Below are 12,135 nucleotides of genomic sequence, written 5' to 3' on the forward strand. Positions count from 1 at the left end.
TTGCGAGGAGTGTATTTTGTTACATTAATTAAATATTTATTATTTGTGTATTTGTTTTTTTTTTTCTTAATTTCTATCTGATAAATTGGAAAGATACCTCTATCTCACTCATGTTTGTGCTTGTAAAACTTTTACGCTTGAAAGATGGCATGTAACAGTGAAATAACATGGACGTCACAGTGTATACTGTGTCTTCTATGCTGGTGTTCATGTCGACAGGCGACGTTTACCACTGTTTATTAAGTGGGGCGTCAGCCCGTTTGTTATTATATGTTGCATAAAAAAACATCGCATAAGTGTAACATGCAAGGCATAAGTAGTACTGTAGGTGTCACAGTGTATTCCGTGATATCCATGGTGCTTTTCGTGTCTATTGATCGTGTCACTTTCTATTAAGTGAATCGTCAGCTTGTTTGACACTTTTTCTTGGTAAGAAAATAGCTTTATCGATAACAAATTCTGTGTACAATAAAGTATAAAATAAATAAAGTAAATTCCGACTTATTTATGTGAATACTCAGTCTATGCATATTTTTTTAATGGGGAACGACTTCCCCACGATTCCTCCTGAAAACTGTCGTGATTAATTCGATGAATTCTTCATGATCTGCCGACTGACCTGATTTCACTCCTCACCTATTATCACGCACTGGTTCCTCGCCGGCGTTTACCGATATCGCAGGCGGGGTTTTTATTTCATCTTCATCAATTAAAAAAAATATGCTAACAATGGGGTTTCCGTCCTCGTCTAAGCATTTTTTTATTGGGTAATAATGTAATGGTACCCTCACCCGCACTATCGGTATACACTGGCGGGGCACCAGTGAAGGATGAAAGATGAGGATGAAGCAGGTCAGTTAGCCCATCGTGACGAATTCAACAAGAATTGTTCACGATGGTTTCCGGGGGGAACCACGTTGAGGTCGACCTAATAGGGCATATTGCTAGCCATGGGGCTGTCAAACTCCATTGTTAACAATCCCTTCCGTCTAATATTTTTTTTGATGGGTGAGAATGGTATGGTAACTCTACCTGCGCTAACGGGATACACTGGCGAAGCACCAGTGAAGGGTGATAGATGAGAATGAAAACAGGCCAGTTAGCCCATCATGATGATTTCATCAGGAATTAACCATGATAGTTTCCAGGGAGAACCGCGCTGGTTGGATATATTGCTAGCAATGGGATTCTCAGTCTCCATTACTAACAATCCCTTTCCCCCCTACCATTCCATTATCATCCATTAAAAAATAAGTACCTACTAATGTTACTGCCATATCACAACCTTCAAACTGTTACAGCATGCAAGCAAGCTGGTTAGAAGCCTGGACTTTTGGCTCTCAAACACTACGAAAAGTTAGAGATAACCTTCGCCTATACACGACTGTCTAACACTAAAAATATGGGGGGAAAGGGATTGTTAGTAATGGAGACTGAGAATCCCATTGCTAGCAATATACCCAACCAGGTCGACCTTCTCGCGGTTTCCCCTGGAAACTACCATGGTTAATTCCTGATAAATTCATCATGATAGGCTAACTGGCCTGTTTTCATTCTCATCTATCACCATTCACTGGTGCTCCGCCATCGTATCACGTTAGCGCAGGCGGGGTTACCATATCATTTGCACCCATCAAAAAAAAAAAAAGACTAAAACTAGCTGAATGATAATGCCTTGTTACTTTTATTTTTGTCTCGTCTGGCAGACTTTATCTACCAGGGTCACATAGGCCTACACGGTACACGCAAGGTGAATAACACTATCATACGTAAATGATAAACTGTATGTAATGTAATCGTAAAGAGGTGAAATTAGCACGAGTTGACTGACATATACGTGTTTATGTAAAAATTGTTCAGTGCGAGATAACAGAGCTATGAAGCAGCAATGTACCACGCACCATTGTAGCACGCGTCATTGTTGCTTTGGGTTGAAGTCCGAGAGAATCAAATCAATAATTATAGTGACATTACGATTGATTCTTTGAATTAAAATTTGAATTTGATTACAGCTAAATCTTTATTGTAAGCACCACTATGTACTAATTTTATAATAGATTTAAGTCAAAATTATTATAATTTTAGTTTATAATTGTACATAAAGCAATGATTTGGCAAAATTATCAAATTAAGCTATTAAGTTATGAGCTAGATTATAGTTATTTATAAGTTTAGTGAAATGACACCTTAGAATTAGCCTTACCAACTCAAGGCTGATAATGATTAAAAGGTACTTACTATTGGTATTTTTTTTGATGGGTGAAAATGGAATGGTAACCCCGCCTACGGCAACGGTATATGCTGGCGGGGCACCAGTGAAGGGTGATCGATGAAAATGAAAACAGGCCAGTTAGCTCACCATGATGAATTCATCAGGAATTAACCATGATAGTTTCCAGGGAGAACCGCGAGGAGGTCGACCTGGTTGGGTATATTGCTAACAATGGGATTCTTAGTCTCCATTAGTAACAATCCCTTTCCCCCTACCATTGGTATTATCTTACAAGCGTAAAGTTACAATGGCGTTAAATTGTATACTACAGGCCGGATACATTTGATATATTCATCTAGATAAATGATAGATACATTTTTGATACCGCCTGAAAAAGAATAATACTGCGGATGTTGCTGTCTCGTTTTGTGCGTACGGTAGCGAAACTGGCGGCAATGAGGAATGTAGACATTAAAACGGTAACTATGACTATCTACCTAATATATTTTTTTTTAATGGGATAAAATGAAACAGTAATCTCGCCTGCGCTATTGGTTATCGCTGGCGGGCCACCAGTGAGGGATGACTGGTGAGAATGAAGCACGTCAATTAGCCCATCATGATCAATTCACTAATGAATCAATCACGATGGTTTCCAGGGGGAACCGCGAGGAGGTCGACCTGATAGGGTATATTGCTAGTAATAGGGTTACTAATCTTCATTTCTAACAATTCCTTTCCCTCCCGTATAACCGTGGATATATTTTTATCATTTTTTCGCAACTGTATCACCGGTAATCACATAACAAAATTATTTATGAATCCGTTGGTTAGTTGACTGGAAGAGATTTCTTTTAGAGATAATTTTACCTTTGCATACATTATTTCAAATAAATAATTAAATAAATTTTATTTTGGTCTTACTGACATAAAAAATTATATTGTTTTTAAATGCTTGCAACTCTAGCTGTCATTTCAAGGTGACCTTGGACATACGTATTTGACGTTTCATAACCTACAAAAGTACAAGAAAACTATTTTAATTTGAATGTTCTACCCGCGTAGACCGGTATTGTGTCGCGATGTCTTTGTAAATAATTACTGAAGTAGTTATAAGACCAATAAAAACGATTTAATACTAGTGTGGAGAATATTTCTGTGATAAAATACCGTACTTTTCAAGTTAGTGGTCGGTATACTTTTGGCTGTCTGTTTTCTAATTGGTAAGTTTTCACTCAACTTTTTATTTGCTTCTTACGTTTTCTCATTGAACCAGCGTTGGTTAAAAATAGCCGGGTTTATACAGGGTCGTGTAAAATTTTAGTAACAACATTGTCTGTTTAATCTTCATAAATTCTATCAATAATAGAAATTATCACCTTTACCTAAACAAGATATAGGTATTTATATATCAACATCGCTGTGTACTTATTTATTTGGTGTTACGAACATTTTAAAAATATTTTTTGTCATGTTCTAAGTAAAAAATTAAAAATCTTTTAGAATGTTGTACATAAACTATGAAATGTTTATTTTTAAAACACTTTTTTTTGTAAAAAAACATATAAAAAAATAAGTACATTTCTTTTCAAATTGATAGGATTTTATTTCAAGTGTATTGTCAGTTATTACCCCAGGCTTTTTACATGTTAAACTTTTTAAAATATTTATTGTCTATTTATTTATGTAAAATTTATTAACTCCAGATCCCTACACAGTCTGGCATGGTAGTTATTTTTACACAGAATGCTGGGGTACCCTATATTAAATTAAATGTAATTTATTATATAAAATCTAATTACTAAAACAATTTTTTTTAATATGAAACTATTGGTCATATATCAGTCCTTAAATCTAAATTTTAATATTAGTTTCAGCATTTTCAGAGATTTGATGTATAAAAAAAATAACTTATGGAATGTTATTTTACTTTTTTTTATATCTGTTTATTAGGCAAGAATCACAAATTGCCTATATTTGCTTTTTAAAAATGTAGCTTTGACTAGGTATGGATTTTTGACAAATTTTGCAATAGACTTTTATATCCATTATCAAAATCGGCATTTTTATCCAGAATATATATATAACAGATATATATATATATATATATATATATGTATATATATATATATATATATATATATTCTTTATTGCACTTGTAAGTTACATATAAAATAATCTAATAATCTTTTATGAGATTATCATGTTCATCATCCAAATCATCTGTTACACTCATTTAATTCCTCATTTTCTTTATTAATGTATAAAATCTTCAAACAAAAAAATTGTACAAAATAAAAAATTAATATTTTTTTTTTTGTCAATCAATTAGTTACTGATACCCATTGAAAATATTATAAAATTAGACAATTATCTCTTTTACTATACATAAACTGTTTATTAATTGTTTAATTTAGTTTAATAACTTCATTTATATAAAATGATATTTTGTAAAGAATTAATATATAAAAACTCTTTAATAAATAAAATAAATCCAGAAAACTATATATTATTATGACACATAAACAATAAAAATACCTATGCTATTCCTATAATGGGATATTGAGGCACTATATGTCTCTTGTAGATATATTTTTTAGATTTGATAGATAGATAATTTATTTACATTACTTACAGCACACAAATTACAATAATAAAAATAACATACATATAATACACAAAGAGATAAAAGAATGAAAATAAAAAAGCACAAAACAAAAAAAAAAAAAATACAAAATATATAAACTAACAATTTCCTTCCTTTCCCTTCCTTTATGCATATGTAACATAAAATGGTCATAACTCAGTTTATTGCTTTGTCCTTAAAAGAGATTTGAATTTTGGCATCAGCCTTACTAATCAATAACACTCATTAAACTAAAATACATGGAAACTCAAATCAGTAGGTTAACTATGAACTGAGAAAAATAAATGCACTATGAAAATAATAATAATAATAATAATAAACTCTTTATTGCGCACAGTAGAGATGTATACAAGGAGTATTTATACAGAATGTGCATATACAGAAGGCGGCCTTATCGCTAAAAGCAATCTCTTACAGACAGCCTGGCATAAAGAATGGATAAGTACAGAGAGAAAGGTAGATGGCGCAAATTAGACACAGTAAATGCATAAAAGGAATCAGACAAAATGCAAAAAATTCTAAATATGAAAATAAGATTACATAACATAAATATACATATATAATATAAATAATAATACATAAACATAAATATACTAAATAGATCAAGATAAATCACACATAGTAAATGTCAAAGCAAATTAGAGAGATAGGTAATGAGATTTTACCTGCCTCTTGAATGAGGCAAGAGATTGCGCTGATCTAATAGAAAGAGGTAAGGAGTTCCAGAGATGGATAGCTTGGATAGTGAAAGAATAGGAGTAGAATTTAGAAGAATGAATAGGAGTTACTAAACGAAGGGATCTCGCGCTGCGCAATGTACGACCCTGAGAATCGACATGAAACTCAAAGCACATTTTGAGGTAATCGGTAGTTGAAGGATGAAAAAGAATGAAAATAATTCATCAGAATAAAATTAATTCACTTCAAATTAAAAACCAGAGGGAGACTTTGTACAAATTCCTTTGCTTGGCTACCTCTGTCCCATTCGTGTTTCAACCGTAAAGCAGTTGTGTTTACATGGCTGTGTTTCAGTTTGAAGGGTGGGATATGGCGTGAAGTTACAGGGTACAGATGAATAACACCTGAGTCCTCAGGAATGGCAACACATGGGGGGTATCACGGGTGAAACAGTATACTCTGTTATGTCCATGGTACTGCTCATGTCTATAGGCGACGGTTACCATCAGGTGGGCCTTCAGCTTGTTTGCCATTCTAAGTCGTATAAAAAAAAATATATACTTAAATATATTTTAGCATCATCATCAACATCATCATATCAGCTGTTTACTGTTAAACATAGGTGTCCCACTATTGGCAGGTATTGCTAGTAGTTGCCACGCTTGGCAGACGGTTTGGCAACCGCTATTCAGATTTTATTTTTAATGGATGACAATGGTATGGTAACCCCGCCTGCGCTAACGGGATACGCTGGCGGAGCACCAGTGAAGGGTGATAGATGAGAATGAAAACAGGCCAGTTGGGCCATCACGATGAATTCATCAGGAATTAACCATGATAGTTTCCAGGGTGAACCGTGAGGAGGTCGACCTGGTTGGGTATATTGTTAGCAATGGGATTCTCAGTCTCCATTACTAACAATCCCTCTCCCGCTATTCAGGTTTAGTACAATGGGCATAACATATTTTGCTGTTGAAACCTTAATCTACTTTAGACATTTGTTTATGTTATTTATAGTAAGACGTGCAACATTATATCAGATAACAAAATAACTTGTAAATCACTCACATTAAAAATGCCAGATAAGAGTCTATACAAAAAAAAAAAAAAAAATAGATTCAAGCGAATGGGCACAAATACCAGATATGGTACTGACCTGACCTATCATGATATATAAATGGTAGGCTTACTACAAGCATATATTGTCCAGCAAAATATATAGATAGGTGAATGTGAATGTGAAAAAGACTCTATTTTCCGCGCTTAGCCCATTATTATTATATTATTAGCTTAGCTCATTTAGGCCGTAAAATATATAGATAGGTCAATCTGATTTATTATGTAGCATCTGGTGCTATGTGAACTAGATCGAGAAGCACAGAAGACATTAATTAGTGCTTTTAAACTAGTAAATTCTGGTTATTTAATTAGAATTATTTTACTATCGCTAGAATTATTATAATTCCGCTAATATTCGTGTGTGTGTGACTGGCAACACTCAAAGGTTGACCACCACTACCAGAAGTTCCACAACGATATGGATCCTCCATATCATTACCAGAGGGAGATTTTGTATAATAGTAGTTTGCTTGGGTACCTCTGTCCCATTCGTGTTTCTACCGTGAATTAGTTGTGTTTGTATAGTTGTGTTTCGGTTTAAAGGTGAGATATTGCAGTGCATATACAGGGTACGGAGGAATAACAACTGAATCCTCAGGAATAGCAACACATGGGAAGTATCGTGGGCGAAACAGTATACTCTGTTATGTCCATGGTACTGCTCATGTCTTTAGGCGACGGAAACCACTTCCATCATTTTGCCATTCTAAGTTGCATAAAAAAGTTACATAAATAAATAAGTTCAAAAAACGCTATTTTAGACTTAAATCAATCCTTATCGTGTTGACCACAGGTAACAATGTCGCGCGACAGGACATCACGGCGGTTTTACAGGGCGGAGTCGACCCACGACCTAACCTCCTATCTGGACCGGGGGCAGGCAGCCATCGACGAGAACCGGTGGACCTTCGAGACCGCGTGGGAAGCTGCTAATAAAGGTGGGAGTCTACCATTTCCTTGAAAATCAACCTTCTCACGTATTAACAGAAATTAAACTTGCATTTTAATGTAATAAATACCGGTTTTACTTACGTGTAATTAGGTCGGGACAGCTCGACTACTTTCGGGATTTTTCGGTACCCACAATCGTGAATTAAAATATTTAACCGATTTTGATAAGATTTCTATGGGACCAATCTGTAAGTATATAATAATAATATAAGCTTTTATTATAAGAAGTAACATAATAAACAATTCAATAAAATTAATATTCAATCAGTAAGTGTTCTGTCACCCCTCTCTTGTCTAAAGACAAAGGCCAAATCAGGGGGAAAGGAATTGTTAGCAATGGAGTTTGACAGCCCCATTGCTAGTAATATGCCCTAATAGGTTGACTTCCACGTGGTTCCCCCCGGAAACTATCGTGAACAATTCTTGTTGGATTCGTCACGATGGACTAACTGACCTGCTTCATTTAAAAAAAAAAAATCAAGAGCCACCTTTTTAAAGTCGGTTGATAAGAAAATACAATAAGCAGTGTATTAAGTAAACCAGTAATTCTCGCCTGTCAAGACTCATCTTCGCTTCGTGAGCACGCACAATACATATCATTTACCTACCAGTTTTGATTAAATAGGCCACGCTAGCCTCATGGCTGCTCTTACGCTCGTGTTGGTCTCGACCAACTAGGTCAAGCTACGTCCACTGAATCGGATGGGTTCCCTGCAGATAATAAATAAATATTTTTAAGAGAATACATACAAACATATCTGTCACGCCTGTCTCCCATTAGGGTAGACAGAAACAATGGAATGCCAAATGCTTCGATTCAAACAAACCTCTAGAATCAAAGAGAAAATATGATTAAATATTATATTACTAGATACCTATCTAAACAAATGTTTCTAATGGAATAAATGTAAATAGTTAAAGATAAAATTTTTTAAAATGAAATAAAATAAAAAAAAAAGTGAATTAAATTTAAATATGATTAATATTATTAAATACACAATCTTGACTTAACGCGATGAAAAAGTTTTTACAGGTAAATTTGTACCGACATAAATAAATAAATAATAAATAAAATAATTAAACAAATAATAAATAAATAAATACTTATCTACCGTTCTTTATTGCCGACGTTTTTATCGCGTTAAGTCCCGATTGTATGTTTAAAAATATGTGTAAACAACGCGAAAGTAAAAAATTAACTATGATTAATATTGGCATTCAAAACCTTAAGCCATAATTTATATATTGTTTTATGTTGAATTTATTATTTTCAAAACGTTAAGATTTTCAATTGGTCTAAATTTTTTTGCTAAATAATGCATAAAAAAAATAGAATGGATGTTACGAGATTACGACGCGGTTCTGAATAGATTTTCACAATTATTTTTGTAATCGATAATAATGTCGAGGAATGGGAAAGAGCGTCCCTCTTAAAACATCACCAAAGCCTAACTGCGGTTGCCAATTGGCCTGCCAAGCGCGGCAACCACTGACAAATACACCTTTTTTATACTACAAAGGTGGCAAACAAGCATACAGCCCGTCTAATGGTAAACGGTCACTGTAGCCTATGGATGCCTGTAACACTAGAGGTGTCAGGTGCACGTTGACGACTCCATCTTTACGGGGGAGGCCTATGTTCAGCAGTGGACAGTTGATGACTGATATGGTGATGATGAAGCAAGGAATTGGTTCACCTTACTACATAGAAAGCGGTGTCTTTAGCGAATCATTGTTTTTCAAAGAAAGTTCCTATCTCATATTGAAAATCATTGCTCTTTTTATGGGTGCAAATTGGAATGGTAAACCTAAGTAATGGTAAGAAACCCTGCTTGCGTTATTGGTACGCACTGGCGAGGTACCAGTAACGGTATACACTGGCAGGGCACCAGTGGGTGATGATAGGTGATAATGAAAAGGCAGGTCAGTTAGTCCATCGTGATGAATGCATCTGGAATTCAGCACGATGGTTGCCAGGAGGAACTAGGTGAAGATGAAGTTACCAGAGGGAGACTTTGTACAAAAGTCGATTGCTTGGGTACCTCTGTCCCATTTGTGTTTCAATCGTGAAGCAGTTGTGTTTGCATGGCTGTGTTTCGGTTTGAAGGGTGGGATATGGCGTGAATTTACTGGGTACAGAGGAATAACACCTGAGTCCTCAGGAATGGCAACGCATGGGGGGTATCATGGGCGAAACAGTATACTCTGTTATGTCCATGGTACTGCTCATGTCTATAGGCGACGGTTACCAGTTTCCATCAGATGGGCCGTCAGCTTGTTTGCCATTCTAAGTTGTATAAAAAAAGTTAGATCAGTTGGCCCATCGTGACGAGTTAACTACGATGGTTTATAAGGAGACCGCGTGGAGGTCGACTTGGTTTTTAATGGGTCCCTTTCGTTTGTATTCCAGTGGGCGGTATTTATACTGTGATCAGGTCTAAGGCCTATGTCTCCACGGAGGAGATGGGTGAAAACTACTGCTTGCTGGGTGAGTTATATTTATTAATTGTAAATAATAAAAAAATCTGTTTCTGTGTGTATTTGTTTTTTATTTAGTTTATTTGGAATAACCACAGCTTTTTACAAAATTGAATACATATCCACAGCGCAAAATATAAGCATCTGTTAAGCGAATAAAATCATATTCTATAACAATATTAAAAAATAAAATAAAATAAAAATATTTAATAAGATAATTTAATTTAATTTAATTTATTTTTATGCTATTTTAAATGAGATTATTTTCCCAGTGAACTAATTCTATTAATACATTTTATTTTAAATTTAATTAAAAAGTATATATATATATATATATATATATATATATATATATATATATATATATATATATATATATTTATATATATAAATTGATATTGATAAAAAATTTCGAAGCAGGTGGGGTTTGAATTTGTATCTTTTATCCCATATCGTCCCGTGTGGTTTCGGCATAAAATAGGCCACCCCTTCCTTTGCCGGGGGTGTCGTAAGAGGCGACTAATGGAGGGCGAGGGATGGGCAGCAGCGTACCTCTTAAAACATCTCTAAAGTTTAACTGCTGTTGTCAATCCGCCTGCCAAGCGTGGCAACTACTGGTAAAACCTCCCAAGGGGGAGGCTTATGTTCAGCAGTGGACAGTTAAAAGCTGATATGATGATGATCCCATATTGAGAGCAGTATTGTAATGTTATTATAGCAGAAACTATAATAAATTTATAAGGGGTTTGTATTTTTTAATGGATGATAATGGTATGGTAACCCCGCCTGCGCTAACGGTATACGCTGGCGGGGCACCAGTGAGGGATGATAGGTGAGATGATAAGGCAGGTCAGTTAGCCCATCGTGATTAATGCACCTGGAATTCAGCACGATGGTTTCCAGGGGGGACCACGTGGAGGTCGACCTGACAGGGTATATTGCTAGCAACGAGGACTGGTAGTACGCATTACTAACAATCCCTTTCCCTCAATTATAAGGGGTTGAATATAAAAGTAAAAGAAGAGAGAGATATAAGCAATAGAACATAAATCAGTTATTCCAAATTTATATCTCTTGTATTTCTAATTTGAAATGAAGTAAAAAACGAAGGAAAAAATATATTTATATACACTGCAAGACATATTATTGTACATCACAGGTCCTTACAAAGAGCAGTGCGCCCGCACAGAGGTGGAGGAGGCGGATTTCCCCCCGAATTCCCCCCTCACCGCCGCCGTCAACGCCCTGAGAAGCCACGGCTTTAAGGTACGCAAGTAAATGAAAAGAGTTCTTTACAAATGTATTAATGTTTCTTAAGGGTTGGCAACGCACGCCTGATACATTACAGATGTCCATAGACTACGGTAACCTCCTTTACTATCAGAAGGGCCGTAAAAAAAAGTAGTGTAAAAAAAATTTTATAACGCTAGCATAACGTTTATATTTATTTATTTTTATTAAACAAAAACCAGCAGAAAATTTCATAATTGAAAAAAGACAGTAAAAACAAAAAAAAAAAACAATTATAGGTTTTCACGAATAAAAATAAGATTTAACTAAATGCACATGCATTAGCCGTGTGTGCCCCGGCATAGAATGGGCCGCTCCTACCTTTCCCTTGGTTATTGTAAGAGGCGACTAAGGGTGGGCGAGGGATGGCCAGCAGCGTCCCTCTTAAAACATTTCTAAAAGCCTGTCAAGCGTGGCAACTACTGGCAAAATTCCCCTTATGGGGAAGGCTTATGTCCAGCAGTGGACAGCTAACGACTGAAACAGTAAAACAAAAATATGCATTAACTGATATTGCATCACGAATTTTTTTATACAACTTAGAATGGCAAACAAGCTGACGGCCCACCTGATGGAAAGTGGTAACCGTCGCCTATAGACATGAGCAGTACCATGGACATAACAGAGTATACTGTTTCGCCCATAATACCCCCATGCGTTGCCATTCCTGAGGACTCAGGTATTATTCTCTGTACCCAGTAAATTCACGCCATATCCCACCCTTCAAACCGAAACACAGCCATGCAAACACAACTGCTTT

General features: G+C 35.4%; 1 protein-coding gene across 2 annotated transcripts in view; it reads left to right on the forward strand.

Moving 5' to 3' along the window:
• The first annotated feature begins 3,224 nt into the window (after positions 1-3,224).
• The window catches only part of LOC113516598 (glycogen [starch] synthase), a 30,381-nt gene continuing 21,470 nt past the window's right edge, over positions 3,225-12,135 (forward strand). Inside the window, exons 1-4 of one of the 2 annotated variants that reach the window (XM_052893162.1) lie at positions 3,225-3,435; positions 7,450-7,594; positions 10,018-10,095; positions 11,245-11,351. In XM_052893162.1, coding sequence (XP_052749122.1) covers positions 7,456-7,594; positions 10,018-10,095; positions 11,245-11,351 — 324 coding nt within the window. In that variant the 5' untranslated portion in view covers positions 3,225-3,435; positions 7,450-7,455. The remainder of the gene's footprint in view (positions 3,436-7,449; positions 7,595-10,017; positions 10,096-11,244; positions 11,352-12,135) is intronic. The other variant, XM_052893163.1, reaches the window with a different exon arrangement.

The sequence above is a fragment of the Galleria mellonella genome, unplaced genomic scaffold, assembly GCF_026898425.1.
Source record: "Galleria mellonella isolate WM207_F2 unplaced genomic scaffold, CSIRO_AGI_GalMel_v1 utg172, whole genome shotgun sequence".
NCBI lineage: Eukaryota > Metazoa > Arthropoda > Insecta > Lepidoptera > Pyralidae > Galleria > Galleria mellonella.